The following is a 22,832-nucleotide window of genomic DNA, read 5'->3' as shown; positions in this document are numbered from 1 at the left end:
TATAGATAATGCTCTAAATATATCTTCAAAATTGATGTTTCCCCATCCAAATCGAACATAAATAAAAGTTCATTTTAATTGGCTTCCTTGCAAGAACATGGATTCTGGCATTTTAGTAATCCTTACCTGCCACTAAGTTGGATTCGGTCAGCGAGCTTTGATAGCTGATCCGGAAGTCGTCTTTGTTTGATAACACCTTCAGGAGTGACGGAGACTTCACATAGCGAGTATGATTCAGGAGCAGCAGTCACTGCAAATTCTCGAAGTGCCTGAATTACCACTTCCTTTGCTGTGGTATCTCTGCTGATCATGATGTAGCGACTTTGTTGGTCTGCCTTGAAAACTCTTAAAACTTGATCTGGTAGCTCTGTTCAAAAAAAAATAAACTGAATATGTGGGTAGCATAAAGGAAGACCGCTTTATTAAGATTATACAAACATGTGAAATCAATGGGCAAGAAAAGACCAGCTGGTTCATCAAACCTGCCCCACACTATCATATATTATACGAGAATATTATTTTATTTTTGTTCATTAGTACGTAGTTACAAACAGGACAAAGACTGCAATCAGCTCATCAGTTAATGGCACAGTGAGGTAAACAGACTGAATATTCCATTTAAAATCTATTCAGATACTTATAGACTGGGTCTTTACTCATTGGAGTTCAGAAGGATGAGGGGTGATCTTATAGAAACATTTAAAATAATGAAAGGGACAGACAAGATAGAGGCAGAGAGGTTGTTTCCACTGGTCGGGGAGACTAGAACTCGGGGGCACAGCCTTAAAATACGGGGGAGCCAAATTAAAACCGAGTTGAGAAGGAATTTCTTCTCCCAGAGGGTTGTGAATCTGTGGAATTCTCTGCCCAAGGAAGCAGTTGAGGCTAACTCATTGAATGTATTCAAGTCACAGATAGATAGATTTTTAACTAATAAGGGAATTAAGGGTTATGGGGAGCGGGCGGGTAAGTGGAGCTGAGTCCACGGCCAGATCAGCCATGATCTTGTTGAATGGTGGAGCAGGCTCGAGGGGCTAGATGGCCTACTCCTGTTCCTAATTCTTATGTTCTTATGATAATCTTCAATAACTAATGTATCATTTAGCTGCTACTTGTATATCTGACTATACTGCTGCAAATAACAATGTATTTTTGTAAACCTATTCTTTACTTATAATTATTATCTTAAAGATCCAACTTCCAATACATAATGGCTATCAGCGCCCACCGGTATGATGGAGTAAATCGGATAGCAACTTCCGGCATCTACACATGCGCAGTTAAATTCAGAAATCCGGAAGCTGCTGTCTGATTTGCTCTACTCCTCCACAAGCCTCACTAACCATTACCTCACAGATAGATTTGGCATTAAAATACATGACGGGCACAAAGTTTCTGTACATACCCACCAGTTACCCACTAAACATGCCAGAAGTAGTCAGGGCCTGTGCATTCAGATGTAAGTGAATTTTTAACAGCATGATAAATCTTAGTTAATGCTAAACAACCTCTCTGGCACTGAAAATGTACTTTTACAAGTGTAGAGTCTCATTCTTTCAAATTTTAGAAAAACATTTATTTTAACTTTTTCCTTCTGTCTCTTATCTTTCCCTCAATCCCATCTATCTTTCCCTTGCTGTACATGATTTTACATTGAATTAAATCTTCTAATTTACACTTCCTGGTTTAGTCTGCTTGTCTCAGTGGGAATTTTCAATCTGATTGGATGAAGGGACACATTGTTGCTTGGCCTGCTCACACGCACCACAGATCCTCTGTAGAAGACATCACGTTAAGTTGCAATTCAAAAGTCCACGAAAAGTCTGTGGGCAGCTGTAAGTGTAATGAACGGCGAGCGCCGTTCCTTCACTACTGATCTCAAAATTCGGGTCATTAAAGTAACCTTTGTTGGTCATCTAAAATTTGGTACAATTTTTTTTTTAAAGCCATATTGTCCTGCAGTTTTAGCATCACGTACATTCTGGTCTGCATTTAGTAAAACTCATTTTTAACTACACTGGAGAAATCATCTAATTTTGAGGTCATTGCAATTTTCTCATTAAATTTAAATTTGATATATACTCATGAAAATGAAGGATAACAAAGCAGACAAAAGTCTGTAACATAACAAGGAGCTAAGATGAAGTCACATTCAACAACAACAACATGAATTTATATAGCACCTTTAACATAGTTAAAATGTCCTAAGGTGATTTTCAGAATAGTTACAAATCAAAATTTGACACCGAGTCACATAAGGAGATGTTCGGGCAGATAACCAAAAGCTTGGTCAAAGAGGTAGGTTTTAAGGAGCGTCTTGAAAAAGGAAAGAGAGGTAGATAGGTGAGAGGTTTAGGGAGTGAATTGCAGAAGTCGGGCCTTGACAGCTGAATAGTTGAGCGACAAAAATCGGGAATGCTCAAGATGCCAGAATTAGAGTACAGATATCTCAGAGGGTGTGGGGCTGGAAGGGACTACAGAGATAGGGAGGGGTGAGGTCATGGAGGCATTTAAAAACAAGTATGAGTAATTTAAAAATCGAGGTGTTGTTTAACCAGGATCCAATGTAGGTCAGCGAGCACAGGGGTGTTGGGTGAAAGGGACTTGGTGCAAGTTAGGACATGGGCAGCACAGTTTAAGTTGATGTCAATGTTACAAAGGGTAGAACGTGGGAGGCCAGCCAGGAGTGTGATGGAATAGTCAAATCCAGAAGTAAGAAAGACATGGATGAGGGTTTCAGCAGCAGATGAGCTGAGGCGGGGCAGAGTCAGGCGACTTTCCGAAGGTGGAAAAAGGCGGTCTTAGTGATGGCGCAGATATGCGATGGGAAGATCATTTCGAGTACATTATGACACCAAGGTTGTGAACAGTCTGGTTCCGCCTCAGCCAGTTGCTGGGGAGCCGGTGGCTAGGGAATGAAGTTTGTGGCGGGGACTGAATACAATGGCTTCGGTCTTTCCAATATATAATTGAAGGAAATTTTTGCTCATCCTGTACTGGATGTCAGCCAAGTAGTCTGACATTTTATAGACAGTGGAAGGGCTGAGAGAGGTGGTGGTGAGGCAGAAGCTGGGTGTTGCCAGCGTACACGTGGAAACTGATGCTGTGTTTTTGGAAGATGTCGCCGAAGAGCAGCATGTAGATGAGAAATAAGAGGGGGCCACCATAGGCAACGGTGCGGGAGCAGGAAGAGAAGCCATTGCAAGTGATTCTCTGGCCACGATTAAATAGATAATAATGGAACCAAGTGAATGCAGTCCCACCCAGCTGGACAACGGCGGAGAGATGTTGGAGCAGGATGGTGTGGTCAACTGTGTCAAAGGCTGCAGACAGGCCGAGAAGGACGAGGAGGGATAGTTTGCCGTTGTCACAGTCACATAGGATGTCATTTATGACTTTGATAAGAACCATTCCAGTGCTGTGACAGGTGTGGAAACCTGATTAGAGAGATTCAAACATGGAGTACCATGAAAGATGTGCACGGATTTGAGACGTGACAACATGTTCAAGAACTTTGGAGAGAAAAGGGAGGTTGGAGATGGGGCAGTAGTTTTCAAGGACAGAGGAGTCAAGATTTGGTTTTATGAGAGGGGTGATAACCACAGATTTGAAGGAGAGGGGGACAGTGCCCGAGGAGAACCGCTAGCAATATCAGTTAACATGGGAGCCAGTAAAGGAAGTTGGGTGGCCAGCAGTTTTGTGGGAATAGGACCGAGGGAGCAGGAAGTGGGTCTCATGAACAAGATGAGCTCGGAGAGGGCATGATTGGAGAGAAACTGGAGAAAGATGTGAGTTCAGGGCTAGGGCAGGGGGGAAAACTTAGAGGAAGTTTGGCCCAGTGGGCTAGAAGAGAGGAAAATGGCAGAGGCAGCTGATTGGATGGTCTCAATCTTGGTGACAAAGTCGTCCATGAGCTCCTCACACTTGTTGTATGTGATGGTGGTGACGGCAGGGAGGGGGAGGGGGGACGGGGGAAGAAGTCAGTTTGCAGTAGAGAAAAGAAGCCAAGGCTATCTTTGAATTCCAGAATGATCCTGGAATAGTGAGCAGTTTTGGCAGATGAGAGCAGGATCCTTTAATGCTTTATGTGGTCCAGCCAGATCTGGCAGTGAATGGTTAAACCATATCTGTTCAAATCTATGTCCCTTGGATTTAAGAGAGTGGAGATACGGGCCGTACTGGGGGAATGGCCAGGATGAGAGAGTAATGGTTTTAATGGGGATTAGGGCAAAGGTAGTGGTGAGAGTATGGTTGAGCAGATCGATAGCTGCAGTAATGTCACAGTGAATTGAGGGCTAGACAGTTGGGATTTTGAAATTGCAGTTGTAAGTGAATTGGGAGAGAGCTTATTCCAGCAATTGGGAGGGGAAAGGTGAATGTGGGTGGAGAGTGATTCAAGGAAGTGATCAGAGATGGCCTTATCTGCGATTGACACAAATTTGATTAACATTTGCCCGAAGAACATGTGGGCTAATTTCATGATTCCATACGGGCTAATTCAGCACTCCTTGCAGGGTGCACATCTTGGAAAATCATGCATCATGTGCCCGTGATTTTCTGAAATGCACTCACTGAGTAGCGGTTCCTATTGGAAGTCTCAGATTATACAATCATTCTTATAATCTGAAGAGTTATTCTTTGAAAAGTATTGAAATATCGTATTCTTGTTACTGTCTCTGTATGTGTTCCATTTTTATTTTTGTCTGCGGGGTGGGATAGTGAATAGGATATGGGCAGCTGCTTAGAGAATAAATTTAGTGCAGAACGAATATTGATCTAATTTACTGGCTGAAACTGTAGAACACTATCTTTCAATATACAATACTTCTCAACCAAAATTACAATGTCAATCACTGCAGGCCATGTGCAAAGCACAGCTTCTCTTCTACCAGCTTTCTTGAAAATGCATCTTAAAGCAACTGTTTAAGACTACATTGGTATAAGATTTCCATTCACCACTGGGTCTTTCTTTTAACCTTTAAAAAAGATTGTTGAATTTGTGCCTAATTCAGAGTAGCAGGGTGCTGTGCAGTAATGTCCATCGGAAACTGAATTGAGCCCACTCAATCCTTTTCACTTGAGACTAACAATGGAGCAAGCAGTACTAAATGTCAGTCATAGGTATAAAAGAACACTGTTACCACATTCCCTTGAAACCAGTATGTCAAGATGGTAGCAGTGATTATGTCGTAATAGCTAAGGGATGTTTTACAAGTAGTTTTTGAATATTCCTTACTGTACAATCAGCTGTAGTTAATTTGTAAAATGCAATTGTGCTTTTTCTTGTGATTATACTACTACTGTATCTCTAATTAGGCCATACAGCTTTTAATTCATGTGTTCAAAAGGGAAATAACTCATGAGCACCACTGGCAGAGGTCAGTTAAAAAGAAAAACAATGCTTGCTAGAAACCTGAAAGAAAAGTAGAAAATGCAGGTCATCAGAAAGAGAATGACAACTCAACATTCCAGGTCAGACCCTTCATCAGAACTGTCTTTCTTTATCAGACACTAACTGACCAGCTGTGCGCTTGTACATTTTTTTTCTCTTCAGAAGTCCTTTCATATCAGTAAACATTAACTAATATAGATGCAATATTTTTGTGTTATTTTTTCATAGTCAAATTTACACTTCATATTCTTAAGACAGCGGGTGCCTAAATTTATTATGCGCCTCTGTTATGTTGCTAACAATGCATTTTAACTGTTTGATTGTTCTAAAATGTACTTTTTATATAGATTAGATGGAACAACAATAGTGTGCAGCTTGAGACAACTATAACAAGAAAGTCTTTCTATAAATCTGAACCTTTTGTTGTGGAGAGCACAAAGCAACTGGATAAATTGTACTGGGGTACCAAGTGGCTGATTTTGCTTAGCTTGACTCAAGATTCAGCAACCCTACTTGGCAAATAATGGTGCCGATAATCGTATCAAATAAAGTGGTATCGACCTGCAATTAGAAATCACAATTTCAGGAATGTAAACATGACTTCCCATGTAATAAAATGAATTATGTTGAGTTATGTTGAATTATGGACACATCTTCCTAACATTATGCCCCCAAAAAGTTTTTTTGCAACTAAAGCAGAGAAAACAGATACAAGGACTAAATACGCAATTTCAGAAACGACTGCGGGCTAAAAGCAAACACTGCATTACTTAGACCAGAATAACATTAACACACACACATGCCACGATACTCACTATAAGAACTTGCAGCTGGTGGAATAGAAAAGAAAATAAATATTTAGATTGGTACTTTATATTTCAAAATATAACCCAGTACAATTCTTTGTAAATTAATTCAGAAAATCAATTAAAAAGAATTCTGCTCAATGCATTCATTGTTCCTATACACAATTCAAACCAGTGGGCATCAACTTCGTTCTATAACTGGACAAGATCTGTGAATTTGAGTGAGCTCTTTCTCAAATAAAATAAACTGAGTATTCCATTGTTTCCTACTGTTAAGGTCACACATGGGCAAATCAATTTCTCATTTAGTACTAAAGGTGGCTCATTAAAATATGAAATAGGGACTTCAATGCTAATTGCTTCTCTCTTCAAGATATTCTGATGTCCATCTTTAAAGTTCTCCAGACAACTAATAACAATGGTGCTATCTTGGTGAAATTGATTGTTGGCTGATGTATAGAAACAAAAGCTGTTCCTATTACTTCAGTTTCCTACAGCTGGCAAAGGACCCAAATACATGTATGGTATCAAATAAGTGAGCAGCAGTTTCACACTATGTGTGAAATCTCTATTGCCAATACTATGAGCACAAAACAGAATTTCAGTAAAATGTCAACAAATGTCACTCCTTATGTGATTTGGATTTTTGTGGATCAAACTAGTTTGAAATAGGGGGTTATCAGCCAACAATCTATAAAGTACAAAAGCAAAATACTGCAGATGCTGGAATCTGAAATAAAAACTGAAAATGCTGGAAATCTCAACAGGTCAGGCAGCATCTTTGGATAGAAAAACAGAGTTAACATTTCAGGTCGATGACAATGATGTCTGATGAAGAGTCATCGACCTGAAACGTTAACTCTGTTTTTCTCTCCACAGATACTGCCTGAAGCACTGAAATTTCCAGCAATCTATAAAGTAATCTAAATCTAAATGCCAAGAATAATCCCACACAATTGGTTGTCTCTAGTCATCATTAAATGTGCTATGCTATATACAAACTCAAAGGGAAATGATCCAAAAAGGAACACTGGGGGCTAAATTGGAAAGCCCCTGAAAATGGGTTCGGGGATCACGACGCTCGGTTAACTCATGCCCGCCCATTGGATGTAATGAAGGCAGAACACCATCTTCGTGCTGTCTGCTCATTTACAGGATATCTGTGTGCAGCCAGCATTAAACACGCTGTTAATTAGCTGCAAACATCCGCGTGGGACCCAAAATCTATACTTTCTAGCACTGCTTAAGGCTGACCTGCACTGCTTAAAGCTAGCCTGCACCTCTTAAAGAGGAGGTGCGTTGTACCTGGAGCGGGTACTGGAAGTCATTGCGAAAGACATTCTGACCTGCAAAAAACTGAAGAATGGCTGAACATGGGAGAGAACAGGCACCCAGGTTTCCTGACGCTGCTCTGGAGGCCTTGGTGGAGGAGATGTAAAGGAGGAGAGATGTCCTGTAGCCACAGGGAGCAAGGAGGCGCCACAGGCACACAGTGAAAAGGCAGTGGGAGCAGATAGCCGTGGAGGTCAATGCCAGGAGTCGAACCTTGAGGAACTGGATGCAGTGCCGCAAGAAGTTTAATGACCTCACACGAGTGGTCAAGATCATTGACTGCATCTTTAAATGCCATATCCTCCCAACTGCACCACTAGCCTCAGCCATTGCTCAAATCATCACACTCCAATTAATCACCCACCAGCAATCTGTATCAATCAGGACTCGTACTTAACAAAAAGACAAAATCCTAACTTGGAAATTTATCGCCGTTCCTTCATTGCCACTGGGTCAAAATCCTGGAACTCCCTACATAACAGCACTGTGGGAATACCATCACCAGACATACTGCAACGGTTCAAAAGGTGCCTCACCACCACATTCTCAAGGGCAGTTGGGGATGGGCAATAAATGCTGGCCTTGCCAGCGACGCCTACATCTTGTGAATGAGAAAAAAATGCTTCACCTCACCTTACACACTTAACACTGTTGCACGCCTCACATGCACACATCTCAGCTTGCACACACTGCCAGCTATTCAACCTTGAAAGCTACATCACCCAAACAAATTGCACAACACTCGCTGACACACTTCCCTCTCTTTTGCAGGAGAAGGTGGTGCACAACCAAAGGCAGTAGGAACTAACCAGGGCGGAAGAGGCATGCCTCCATGCTCTAGCCCCAAGGAGGAGACGGTGGTGGCCATTATCGGAAAGGCCACTGCTGAGGCCGTGGCCAGCTGCGGGGTGAAACCATTGAAGATAACAAGATCCTCATCTCTAATCTTCCTTCTCCCATCCCACATCCTCCACATCCCACAATTTCTTCTGACTTGCAAACTGCAGATGGTTTAAGCATTCACCTCTTACTTTTCCCCTCTCACCACAACCTTACCCTTCTGCCTGTTTCCTTTCAGATACCCAAGAAGTGCAACCTGGTCAGGCAGTGGAGGAACACCAAGAGGAGTGCGATGTTGAGGACACACGGTCACATTTCACACTCGCTCAAATATTGGCACTGTGCATTTCTTACAGGATAGGTTAGAAACAGGATTTATATGTGGTGAAACACCGGGCACAAGTGCGCTGCAGCCAGGGCAGAGGACAAGGATAGCACAGGTGCCAGCTCACTAGCGAGATAGGTCACACACAAGTTCTGCTGCAAAGGACTTTGATGGGCCAGGCTACAGAAGAAGGATGATGGGTATACACAATAAAATGCTTGGTGAATCAGGAAGCCTGCCAGAAAGCCTGTGTTCACTGTCAAGGAGCATGGAGGAGTCTGGCACCAACTTGGCACAGAACTTTGCCTAGAGCTTGGAACCCATCCTTTCGAGCATGTAAGTGGTAGCCAACTCCATTAGCACACTTGTGGACCCACCTATGACGCAGCGTCTGATGGCCGATGTTTCAACTTCCACTGTAGATCAAGATGCTTTCACCAAAAGTCTCAGTGTTGCAGTGGAAGCTCAGACTGTTGTCATGCAAGATCAGCTTGCTGCCATGCAAGGTCAGACTGCTCTTATACATGTTCAGCTTCCAGCCATATAAGCTCAGATCACTGCGGATACCAATGTTCAAAGGGCTTGCCGGGTGTCACAGCAATCGAGCAATCTGTCCTCCAACAGATTACTCGGATTGCTGAGGCGCCACTCCGTGGTGTGGCAGTGGCTTCAAGAAGCAGGAGCCCACTGTCCTCTTTTAGGATGACAGCATTCGTACTCCCACCATTGCCACTCTGCTACTGCAATTGCTGTTGCCCGTCAGCCACCCAGCCCAGACTGCTGATGTCCATGCCAAGATGATGCAGTCTGAAGCGGGCCTTCCAGGCCCAGAGCTGTTTGCGGTCATCCTCCAAGGCCATTTGCAGTCTCCTCCACTGAAAGTCAGCAGCCTTCCGCCAGCCAGACTGCAGCCACTGGGATAGCATTGTATAGGATCACTAGGATAAGCAAAGGCGCACAAAAGACAGGCACTAAGAGGATGCACAAAGGTTAGTTTACATGTGTATACAATATAATAATAAATAACTTTTATTTATATAGCACCTTTAACATTGTAAAATGTCCCAAGGCACTTCACAACAATGTTACAGACAAACAGATAAATTTGACACCGAGCCACAGAAGAAATTAAAGCAGATGATCAAAAGCTGGTTTAAAGAGGTAGGTTTTAACGAGTGTCTTAAAAGGAGGAAAGAGAGGTAGCAAGGCGGAGAGGTTTAGGGAGGGAGTTCCAGAGCTTAGGGTCCAGGCAGCTGAAGGCTGGTTGAGCAGTTATAATGAGGGATGTTCAAGAGGCCAGAATTTGAGGCAGACATCTTGTGGGATTGTGAGGCTGAAAAAGATTACAGAGATAGGGAGGGCAAGTCCATGGAGTGATTTATAAACAAGGATAAGAATTTTGAAATCGAGGCGGTGTTTAACAAGGAGACAATGTAGGTCAGAAAGCACAGGGGTGATGGGTGATCTTGACTTTGTGTGGGTTAGCACACGGGCTGTTGAGTTTTCGATGACTTCAAGCTTACGTAGTGTGGAATGTGGAAGGCTGGCCAGGAGTGAGTTGGAGTAGTCAAGTCTAGAGGTAACAAAGGTATGAATTAGGGTTTCAGCAGCAGAAGAGCTGAGGCAGGGGTGGAGGCGGGCAATGTAACGGAGGTGGAAAAAGGCAGTTTTAGTTATGCCGCGTTATGTGGCTGGAAACTCATTTCAGGGTCAAATATGACACCGATGTTGCGAGCGGTCTTGTTCACCCTCAGATTGATGCTAGGGAGAGGGATAGAGTCAATGGTTAGGGAATGCAGTTTGTGGCGGGGACCAAAGATAATGGCTTCGGTCTTCCCAATATTTAATTGGAGAAAATTTCTGCTCATCTAGTACTGGATGTCGGACAAGCAATCTGACAATTTAGGTGAGAAATAAGAGACCAAGGGCAGATCCTTAGGGGACACCGGAGGTAACAATGCGGGTGTGGGAAGAGAAGCCATTGCTGGAGATTTTCTGGCTAAGATTAGATAGATAAGAATGGAACCAGGCGAGTGCAGTCTTGGCTGGACATTGGAGGAGAGGCGTTGGAGAGGATGGAGTGGTCAACTGTGTCAAAGGCTGCAGACAGGTCCAGAAGGACGAGGAGGGATAGTTCACCTTTGTCACAGTCACAAAGGATGTCATTTGTGACTTTGATGAGAACAGTTTCGGTACTGTGGCAGAGGCGAAAGCCAGATTGAAGGGATTCAAACACTGAATTCATGGAAAGATGATCACAGATTTGGGAGGCAACAACACGTTCACATTCAATATGGCACGACTTCATTTATAAATTTGGTTTGGAATGTTTCTTTTGTGGTGTCTTTTATTTTTGCATTGTGACCAAGATGACGATGTGATAGTCAGTGACACGAGGACTGTTGGTGAATGGAGAATTGGGGTTATGATTATTGCTATCACTAGAATGAATTCTTTATACAAAGCCCAGGCAGAAAGGGACTGCCTCTCTTCCTCTTCCGCCTCCTCCTCTTCCTCCGACTGCTTCTGCTGCACAGCTTCTCATTGCTGGTACGGGCTGTCTCCTAATGATGCAAGGTTGTGCAGCATGCAGTAAACCACCACGAATTTTGAGACCTGCTCAGCCAAGTATTGCAGGGCTCCTCCGGAGAGGTCCAGACACCAGAATCGTTGCTTCAGCACACCAATGGTCTGCGCTATCACATTCCTTGTGGCAACATTGTTCTCACTGTATGCATGCTACACACGTATGCATGGGTTGCAAATCGGAGTCATGTGTCATGTCGCCAGTGGATAGCCCTCATCAACCAGTAGCTACCGTTTGGTTTGCCGTCGTGACTGAAATGCAGCTGGCACAGCGGACTGGTGCAGGCAGAAAGCATTATGGCTGCCAGGATACAGCGTATTGATCTGCACGATGCACTGCCTCTGGTCACACACTAGCTGGACGTTGTGGGAGCACACTACCTTTTGGTTTCGGTACATGGCAGAGTTGACGTGTGGCACTTGCAAACCAAGTACATGCAGTCAATGGCACCCTGCGCTATGGGGCAGCGTTCAATCCTAACAAACTCTCATGCTCGCTCCACCTGCTTGGTTTGGGAAAGAGAGAATGAAATTAAGTTAGCTCTCATTGAATAGAGAGCCCCAGTGATCCGTGTTGTGCAATAGTGGACGGCAAACTGCGAGATGTTGCTTGTCATGTATTCAACCAGCATTGTAACCCATGTATAATCTGACCGAAGTTGTATACTGTGAGAACAATGACCACTAGGTGGTGAACTTGTGGGAGACACTCCTAACCTAGACCTTCAGATATAAAAGGGGAAGCTCCACCCACTTCCAGCACTTGAGAGCTATGAAATAAAGGAGAGGTCACAGATTGACCTTCTCTCAAGCATGGGCCTCGTGTGCATTTATACTTTATAGTAAGGACGTACCAATGGCGACAAGAAACTGGGATTTAAACCACGCGAGCATGACCACTAGCACTAACAGGGGCAGTCAGGGACGATCGACTGGCAAGGGACCTTTTGTTTCAAACAGCAGCTCATGCTGGAGGCGTGGAGGCACACACTCAGCTGGAGTTTGCAGAGGTGAGCAAAATACCTGCAGAAATTGCAGAAATGAACGCTGGGGGAAATCGCTGGAAGCTGAAGTTCAGCGAGTTCATGTGGAGCACGTATACAGTTCATAAACCAGGACGCCACCAATAATGATGAAAGTGCTCCTCAATGGCATCCTAAGTATCAATGGAGCTAGACACGGGGGCCAGCCAGTCCCTGATGAGTATCAAACAGTTCGAAAAGTTGTGGGCGTCCAAGACCAGGAGGCCAAAATTATCGCCGATTGACGCACAGCTACGGACTTTCACAAAGCAGATCATTCCAGTGCTGGGCAGCGCCACGGTAGTCGTGACCCACAAAGATTCGGAGAACAGACTGCCACTCTGGATTGTCCCAGGGGACGGTCCCGCACTACTGGGGAGGAGTTGGCTTGCTGTCATGAACTGGAAATGGAGCGATGTCAATGTAATTTCCTCTGTGGAGCGAGTATCATGCTCACAGATCCTGGACAAATTTGACTCATTATTTCAACCCAGCATTGGCACTTTCATAGGGGCCAAGGTAGTGATTCACATAAACCCGGACGCCAGGCCAGTACACCACAAGGTCAGAGCGGTGCCGTACGTGATGCAGGAAAAGATAGAAGGCGAATTGGACCACCTGCTGAGGGAAGGTATCATCTCGCCAGTCGAATTCAGTGACTGGGCGAGCCCAATTGTGCTGGTGCTCAAGGCGGATGGGTCGGTCAGGATATGTGGTGATTACAAGGCCACCATCAATCGAGTGTCACTCCAAGACCAGTACCTGCTACCGAGAGCGGAGAAGCTCTTTGCGACGCTATCCGGTGGCAAACTTTTTTCAAAATTGGACCTGACCTCAGCTTACATGACCCAGGAGCTGGCGAGTGAGTCGAAGAAGCTGACCACCATCACAACACACAAGGGGTTGTTTGAGTACAACAGATGTCCGTTCGGGATTCGCTCGGCCGCCGCAATCTTCCAACGAAATATGGGAAGCCTCCTCAAGTCGACTCCAGGGACGGTGGTTTTTCAGGACGACATCCTCATCACGGGTTACGACACTGAAGAACACCTCCACAACCTGGAGGAGGTGCTACGCAGACTGGACCGGGTAGGGCTGTGACTGAAAAAGGCGAAGTGCGTCTTCCTAGCTCCAGAGGTAGAATTCCTGGATGAGGGTAGCAGCAGACGGGATCAACCCGACTGCGTCCAAGACAGAAGTGATCCAGAGAGCACCCAGACCCTGTAACACGACGGAGCTGCATTCGTTCCTGGGGCTCCTGAACTATTTTGGTAACTTTCTTCCCAAATTGAGCACGTTGTTAGAGCCACTACACGTGCTCCTACGCAAAGGTCGCGAATGGGTCTGGGGGGACAGCCAGGAAAGGGCTTTTAATAGAGCACGCAAATTGTTATGTTCCAACAATCTGTCAACGCTATATGACCCATGTAAGAAACTTGTGTTAACGTGCGATGCGTCGTCCTATGGTGTCGGGTGTGTGTTGCAGCATGTCAATGTCAAGGGTCAGTTACAGCCAGTAGCTTATACCTCCAGAAGTCTGTCCCAGGCAGAAAGGGGCTACGGGATGGTAGAAAAGGAGGCGCTCGCATATGTATATGCGGTAAAGAAAATGCACCAGTACGTGTTTGGCAGGAAATTTGCGCTGGAGACAGATCACAAACCCCTAACGTCCCTTTTGGCCGACAACAAGGCCATAAATGCAAACGCATCGGCCCGCATACAGAGGTGGGCACTCACATTAGCTGCCTATGACTACACTATTCGGCACAGACCGGGCACCGAAAACTGCGCCAATGCACTCAGCAGGCTCCCACTAGCCACCACTGAGGGAGCTACCGAGCATGCTGCTGAGATGGTCATGGCTGTTGAAGCTTTCGGAAGCGAAGGCTCACCCGTGACAGCCCGTCAGATTAAGGTCTGGACAAATAGAGACCCGCTATTGTCTCCAGTCAAGAAATGTGTCCTGAATGGGGACTGGGCAGCCACGTACAGGGCATGCCCTGAGAAATTTAAACCATTTCACAGGCGCAAGGATGAACTCTCGATTCAGGCCAATTGCCTACTGTGGGGAAACCACGTAGTCATGCCCCAGCTGGGCAGAGAGATGTTCATCAGAGAACTCCACAATGGGCACCCGGGCATTGTCACGATGAAGGCAATTGCCAGGTCACACATTTGGTGGCCAGGGATAGACGCAGATCTGGAACTTTGTGTTCGCAGGTGCAACACGAGTGCCCAACTGGGCAATGCGCCCAGGGAAGCCCCCCTTAGGCCCTGGCCCGCCAAGCCTTGGTCACGCATCCATGTGGACTACGTAGGTCCTTTCATGGGGAAAATGTTTTTGGTTGTAGTAGACGCCTACTCCAAATGGATCGAGTGTGACATTTTAAATTCAAGCACATCCTCTGCCATGGTAGAAAGTCTACAGGCAATGTTCGCCGCCCACGGTCTACCGGACATCGTGGTCAGCAACAATGGCCTGTGCTTCACAAGCACTGAATTTGAGGACTTCATGGCAGGCAATGGAATTAACCATGTTAGAACGGCACCGTTCAAGCCGGCCTCAAACGGCCAGGCAGAACGAGCAGTGCAGATAATCAAACAGGGGATGCTCAGAATCCAAGGGGGTTCCCTACAATGCCGCTTATCACGCCTCCTGTTGGCCTACAGATCCTGACCACACTCGCTCACAGGGGTTCCACCCGCAGAGCTGCTAATGAAAAGGACTCTCAAAACCCGGTTATCCCTTATACACCCTACCATGAAAGAAATTGTCGAGAGCAGGCCCCAGTCACAATATGACTACCATGACAGGAATGCGAGGGCGCGATGTATTGATGTAAATGACCCTGTTTTTGTCCTCAACTACGCTGCAGGGCCCAAATGGCTCGCAGGCACTGTGGTTGCCAAAGAGGGAAATAGGATTCTGGTAGTTAAACTTACCAATGGACAAATCTGCTGCAAACATGTGGATCAAACAAAAAGGAGGTTCAGCAACCCCATAGAAGAAGCAGAGAAAAATACAATGTAGAGTTCACTCCACCACAGGTGACTGAACACAGGAACCAAAGGGAGGAGAGCCCAGTCACTGTGGGCAGTCCGGACAGGCCTGAGGCACCGCAAACAGCAGACACTCAGGCCAGCGCCCAACAACCAGAGCCCCAACTCAGGCGCTCTACAAGAGAGCGTAAACCACCAGAGAGACTCAACCTGTGATCCCAATAAGACTTTGGGGGGGAAGGTGATGTCATGTATTCAACCAGCATTGTAACCCATGTATATTCAGGAAGGATAGAATAAAAGGAAAAGGAGGTGGGGTAGCATTGCTGGTTAAGGAGGAGATTAAGGCAATAGTTAGGAAGGACATTAGCTTGGATGATGTGGAATCTATATGGGTAGAGCTGCAGAACACCAAAGGGCAAAAAACGTTAGTGGGAGTTGTGTACAGACCTCCAAACAGTAGTAGTGATGTTGGGGAGGGCATCAAACAGGAAATTAGGGGTGCGTGCAATAAAGGTGCAGCAGTTATAATGGGTGACTTTAATATGCACATAGATTGGGCTAACCAAACTGGAAGCAATACGGTGGAGGAGGATTTTCTGGAGTGCATAAGGGATGGTTTTTTAGACCAATATGTCGAGGAACCAACTAGGGGGGAGGCCATCTTAGACTGGGGACTGGGAGAAATTTAGAACTCAGCAGAGGAGGACAAAGGGTTTGATTAGGGCAGGGAAAATGGAGTATGAGAAGAAGCTTGCAGGGAACATTAAGACAGATTGCAAAAGTTTCTATAGATATGTAAAGAGAAAAAGATTAGTAAAGACAAATGTAGGTCCCCTGCAGTCAGAATCAGGGGAAGTCATAACGGGGAACAAAGAAATGGCGGACCAATTGAACAAGTACTTTGGTTCGGTATTCACGAAGGAGGACACGAACAACCTTCCGGTTATAAAAGGGGACGGGGGGTCTAGTAAGGAGGAGGAACTGAGGGAAATCCTTATTAGCCGGGAAATTGTGTTGGGGAAATTGATGGGATTGAAGGCCGATAAATCCCCAGGGCCTGATGGACTGCATCCCAGAGTACTTAAGGAGGTGGCCTTGGAAATAGTGGATGCGTTGACAGTCATTTTCCAACATTCCATTGACTCTGGATCAGTTCCTATGGAGTGGAGGGTAGCCAATGTAACCCCACTTTTTAAAAAAGGAGGGAGAGAGAAAACAGGGAATTATAGACCGGTCAGCCTGACATCGGTAGTGGGTAAAATGATGGAATCAATTATTAAGGATGTCATAGCAGTGCATTTGGAAAGAGGTGACATGATAGGTCCAAGTCAGCATGGATTTGTGAAAGGGAAATCATGCTTGACAAATCTTCTGGAATTTTTTGAGGATGTTTCCAGTAGAGTGGATAAGGGAGAACCAGTTGATGTGGTATATTTGGACTTTCAGAAGGCGTTCGACAAAGTCCCACACAAGAGATTGATGTGCAAAGTTAGAGCACATGGGATTGGGGGTAGTGTACTGACATGGATTGAGAACTGGTTGTCAGACAGGAAGCAAAGAGTAGGAGTAAATGGGTACTTTTCAGAATGGCAGGCAGTGACTAGTGGGGTACCGCAAGGTTCTGTGCTGGGGCCCCAGCTGTTTACACTGTACATTAATGATTTAGATGAGGGGATTAAATGTAGTATCTCCAAATTTGCGGATGACACTAAGTTGGGTGGCAGTGTGAGCTGCGAGGAGGATGCTGTGAGGCTGCAGAGCGACTTGGATAGGTTAGGTGAGTGGGCAAATGCATGGCAGATGAAGTATAATGTGGATAAATGTGAGGTTATCCACTTTGGTGGTAAAAACAGAGAGACAGACTATTATCTGAATGGTGACAGATTAGGAAAAGGGGAGGTGCAAAGAGACCTGAGTGTCATGGTACATCAGTCATTGAAGGTTGGCATGCAGGTGCAGCAGGCGGTTAAGAAAGCAAATGGCATGTTGGCCTTCATAGCGAGGGGATTTGAGTACAGGGGCAGGGAGGTGTTGCTACAGTTGTACAGGGCATTGGTGAGGCCACACCTGGAGTATTGTGTACAGTTTTGGTCTCCTAACCTGAGGAAGGACATTCTTGCTATTGAGGGAGTGCAGCGAAGGTTCACCAGACTGATTCCTGGGATGGCGGGACTGACCTATCAAGAAAGACTGGATCAACTGGGCTTGTATTCACTGGAGTTCAGAAGAATGAGAGGGGACCTCATAGAAACATATAAAATTCTGACGGGGTTAGACAGGTTAGATGCAGGAAGAATGTTCCCAATGTTGGGGAAGTCCAGAACCAGGGGTCACAGTCTAAGGATAAGGGGTAAGCCATTTAGGACCGAGATGCGGAGGAACTTCTTCACCCAGAGAGTGGTGAACCTGTGGAATTCTCTACCACAGAAAGTTGTTGAGGCCAATTCACTAAATATATTCAAAAAGGAGTTAGATGAGGTCCTTACTGCTAGGGGGATCAAGGGGTATGGCGAGAAAGCAGGAATGGGGTACTGAAGTTGAATGTTCAGCCATGAACTCATTGAATGGCAGTGCAGGCTAGAAGGGCCGAATGGCCTACTCCTGCACCTATTTTCTATGTTTCTATGTTTCTATAATCTGACCTAAGCTGTACACTGTGAGAACAATGACCACTCGGTGGTGAACTTGTGGGAGACACTCCTAATCTGGACCTTCAGATATAAAAGGAGAAGCTCCACCCACTTCCAGCACTTGAGTGCTATGAAATAAAGGACAGGTCACAGACTGACCTTCTCTCAAGCATGGGCCTCGTGTGCATTTATACTGTATAGTAAGGATGTATCATTGCTAATATCTCCAGCTCTACCTGGAGATGCATACGAATTCATCGCCACGGTCAGCTTCACAACCACTGCAATGCGGTCCTTGTTCTGCGCTGAAGTAGCAGTTGTGGCTTCAGCAATTGGTAGATTTCAGTGAGGGCCTCCTTAGTGAAGCGCAGACGTATCACACTGTTCATTGCTCAGGTTCAGGAGGGAGAATTGCTCCCTGACCACCCTGGGCATATATGGCCTCGTGCTGAGAGAACTTTCACCCCTCCCCCTCCTCTAGCAGCTTTTCCTGCTCTGCAAGACCTCTGCTCGGTCATGCTCTATTCCAAAAGGAAGGCCCACTAGTACATCCATGTCTGGGATCAATTGGCTTGTGCAGAAGCCTCAAAGTTAACGAAAGGTATTTGAGCACTTGCCACACCATTCGCTGTAGATCATTGAAACAATTATAGAAAGCACAAAAAATGTGTAGAAATGTAGCAACAGCCATAAAAAAAAATTAACCAGCAACTAACCTGTCAGTAGGTGATCATCCCTTTAAAGAGCGCTGGTGGGAGGATCCTCCCTGCTGCTTAATGCATGTTTAGCTGTGCAAGCTTAAGCGAGGCCATCGGCCAGAACGTTGAGCCTTTACCAAGATGCCGTCTGGTGCACTTCACATCAGAAGTGTGCCCGTGCACCGCGGACGCCATTTTGGATCCATAATGGCACTCAGTGCCCAAAGAACAGGCGCTTCCAAGACCCATTTCTTGCCCACTGTATTTTATCCACAGGCAATATGTTAATAAAATGAGAAAGTAGAACTGTCAGACAACAAAAATTGATCGGGGCAGGAGGATTAAACTAGAAAAGACGACAACAAGGATCAAAGTGATGGAAACTACTCATTTTCAACTAGCTCGCATACAAAGTCTGAAGACTTTCCTGTGCATATTGGTCAAACGGTGAAAGCAAAAGCTCTTTTCTTCTATGCAATTGAATCAATAGGGAGGCCCAAATATTTCCTGCACTTTGAGGACTATGCTTTTATTATTATTGAAACATTCACAACAATTTCAGACTGTTCTGAAGTATTTTCTTTAAAAATATTGATACATCTGACTGAATACAAAATCCTTTAATGTTCTAGCCTCAACTTCAATCCAGCAAACACAGTCATCACAATGTCATATAAAGACCCAACAAGAGCTGAATTTATATAGTGTCTTTCACAATCTCATGATGTCCCAAAGCACTTTACAGCCAACTAAATACTTTTGAAGTGTAGTCACGATTGTAATGTAGAAACGTGGCACCCAATAAGCACGCAGTAAGCTCCCACAAACAACAATTAAATAAATGACCAGTCGTCTGTTTCTCAGGTGCTCATTGAGGGATAACTATGGCTGGGGCACTGGGAGAACTCCCCATCTGTTTTGGAATAGTGCAGTTGAACTTTTTACATCCACCTGAGAGAACATCTCATCCGAAAGATGGCACCTCTGACAGTGCAGCACCCACTCAGTACTGTAATGGAGTGTTAACCTAGATTATGTCTACTAAAATAAACATTGCTGTTTCAATGTAAACTAGCAATAGTAACCACCAATAAAAGGCATATGTACTTGAATTAGTCCCATTTGAAGATGGTGTTAAGTATTCCTTTTATCAATTCAATTAAATCTTCAATCATCACAGCAGCAGAGAGGTAGGCTTCGCTATATTCAGTTAGTAATTTGAATCATCAGTTGAGAACTATTTTTTCATAAAAGCAGAGAATGCATTAAAATGTTCATAAATGACTGCGTATTTATGACCTAATTTGCTACAAGAGAAACAAGTTTGCAACACAACCGCAAAATACATTTATTGTACAAGATTCTTCACGGGAGCTGGTCCAGTGTCCCAGTGGAAATACAGGAAGAGATAAAGCCGTTCCAGTGGCGCAAAGATGAAATGTCTATACAGGCAGACTGCCTTCTGTGGGGCAATCGAGTAGTGGTCCTAAAGAAGGGCAGAGGCACCTTCATCAATGACCTCCACAGTATCCACCCAGGCATCGTAATGATGAAAGCGATAGCCAGATCCCACGTGTGGTGTTCCAGTATCGATGCGGACTTAGAATCCTGCGTTCACAGATGTAATACATGCTCGCAGTTAAGCAACGTACCCAGGGAGGCACTGCTATGTTTATGGTCTTGGCCCTCCAAACCGTGGTCTAAGGTACACGTCGACTATACCGGCCTGTTCTGGGGTAAAATGTTCATTGTGGTTGTAGACGCGTACTCCAAGTGGATTGAATGTGAGATAATGTTGGCTAGCACGTCCGCTGCCACTCCTGAAAGCCTGCGGGCCATGTTTGCCACACACGGCCTACCCGATGTCCTGGTGAGCGACAACGGGCCATGTTTTATCAGTGCTGAGTTCAAAGAATTCATGACCCGTAACAGGATCAAACATGTCACATCTGTCCTGTTTAAACCAGCGTCCAATGGCCAGGCAGAGAGAGCAGTGCAAACCATCAAGCAAGGCCTATCCCGAGTCCTGCTTAGCTACAGCACGAGACCCCACTCACTCACTGGGATCCCACCTGCTGAACTGCTCAAGAAAAGAGCACTTAAGACAAGGCACTCGTTAGTTCACCCTGATCTGCATGAACAGGTAGAGAGCAGGCTTCAACAAAGTGCATACCGTGATTGCGTAAATGTGTCATGCGAGATTGAAATCAATGATCTTGTATTTGTGTTAAATTATGGACAAGGTCCCAAATGGCTTCCCGGCACTGTCGTGGCCAAAGAGGGGAGCAGGGTGTTTCGGGTCAAACTTTCAAACGGACTCATTCATCGGAAACACTTGGACCAAATCAAACTCAGATTCATGGACTATCCTGAGCAACCCACTTTGGGCCCTCCCTTTTTTGATCCCCCAACATACACACCAGTGGCAACCGGCACTATGGTTGACCACGAAGCAGAACCCATCATCCACAGCAGTCCAGCAGGACCCAACACACCAGGCAGCCCAGCAAGGCCAGCTGCACAGCAGCCCAGCGAGGGCCCAACAAATGATTCAACAACACCAGCTTTCACACCGAGACGATCAACCAGGGCAAGATCGACTCACATTGTAAATAGTTACATTATTGACTTTTGGGGTGGGAGGGGGGGGTGGGGAGTGTTGTTATATATGTATACTTGTTTTTACTCTGTACAGCCACCAGAGGGCTCATCCCCTGGAGTCCCAAAGGATCCCATAATCCCTTGAGAGCACAGGTATTTAAGGAGGCTTCACAGGTTGGAGAGGCACTCTGGAGACCTGCAATAAAAGACTAAGGTCACACTTCACTTTGAGCTCACAGTGTTCAGTCTGACTCTTTCTCCATATACAACACCTACAACCTCCAGTGGTGAGCTATTCCAAAACCTGACCATCTTCACAGTTAAGTAATGCTTCCTTAGGTCTCGCTTGAGTCTTCCTTTTTTCAGCTTGGACTAATACCCTCTTGTTCTGCAAATCTGCACCATATCAAATAGTTCTGACTGATCCTCTATATCTGTGAGCCTTATTAATTTGAATGCCTTCATGATATACCTCCTCAGTTGTCTCTTTGCCAACGAGAAAAGACCTAGTTCTGTGAATTTATACATATGTTTTATTCTCTGATCCCCTAATCAGCTCTATTCTTCACCTTTTCAAGGTCAGTTACATCCTTCTTGAGGTAACGCTCAGGAACTGCACACAATACTCCAAGTGCAAATTGACTAGCTCTCTATATAGTGAAATCATAACCTCCTTTGATCTACATTCTATTAAAATATTTACACAACCGAACAATGTTCCCCAGTTTGGGTGGAGATAAGGAATAATAAAGGGAAAAAGTCGCTGGTAGGCGTAGTCTATAGGTTCCCCAACAGTAGCTACACTGTTAGACGGAGTATAAATCAAGAAATAATGGAGGCTTTATAATAAAGGAACGGCAATAATCATGGGTGATTTTAACCTTCATATTCATTGGACAAAGCAAATTGGCCAGGGTAGCCTTGAGGAGGAGTTCATAGAGTGTATCCGGGATCGTTTCCTTGAACAGTACGTTGCGGAACCAACCAGGGAGCAGGCTATATTAGTACTGTATACTGTGTAATGAGGCAGGATTAATAAATGATCTCGTAGTAAAAGATCCTCTCGGAATGAGTGACCATAATATGGTTGAATTTCAAATTCAGTTGGAGGGTGAGAAAGTTGGTTCTCAAACCAGTGTCCTAAGCTTAAATAAAGGAGACTACAAAGGTATGAGAGCAGAGTTGGCTAAAGTGGACTGGGAAAATAGATTAAAGTATGGGACGGTTGATGAGCAGACATTTAAGGAGATATTTCATAACTCGCAACAAAAATATATCCCAATGAGAAGGAAAGAATGTAAGAGAAGGGATAACCATCCATGGCTAACTAAGGAAATACTGGAGGGTATCAAATTGAAAACAAAGGCATACGATGTGGCCAAGACTAGTAGGAGGCCAGAGGATTGAGAAATTTTTAAAAGCCAGCAGAGAACGACTTAAAAAATGATTGAGAGAGGAAAGATAGATTATGAAAGTAAACTAGCATGAAAAACTTGAGTAGGTTGGGCCTGTACACATTGGAGTTCAGAAAAATGAGAGGTGATCTTATTGAAACATAAGATAATGAGGGGGCTCGACAAGGTGGATGCAGATGGGA

General features: G+C 45.0%; 1 protein-coding gene across 1 annotated transcript in view; it reads right to left on the bottom strand.

Moving 5' to 3' along the window:
* Positions 1 to 22,832, bottom strand: part of rapgef2b (Rap guanine nucleotide exchange factor 2b) — a 710,204-nt gene that overhangs the window by 96,151 nt on the left and 591,221 nt on the right. Inside the window, exon 18 of the mRNA XM_070871784.1 lies at positions 127 to 367. Coding sequence (XP_070727885.1) covers positions 127 to 367 — 241 coding nt within the window. The remainder of the gene's footprint in view (positions 1 to 126; positions 368 to 22,832) is intronic.

This window comes from Pristiophorus japonicus, chromosome 2 (assembly GCF_044704955.1).
Source record: "Pristiophorus japonicus isolate sPriJap1 chromosome 2, sPriJap1.hap1, whole genome shotgun sequence".
In the NCBI taxonomy this organism is placed as follows: domain Eukaryota; kingdom Metazoa; phylum Chordata; class Chondrichthyes; family Pristiophoridae; genus Pristiophorus; species Pristiophorus japonicus.
Note: the sequence above shows the minus strand (reverse complement) of the source record. Positions and strands in the feature narration are given on the sequence as shown.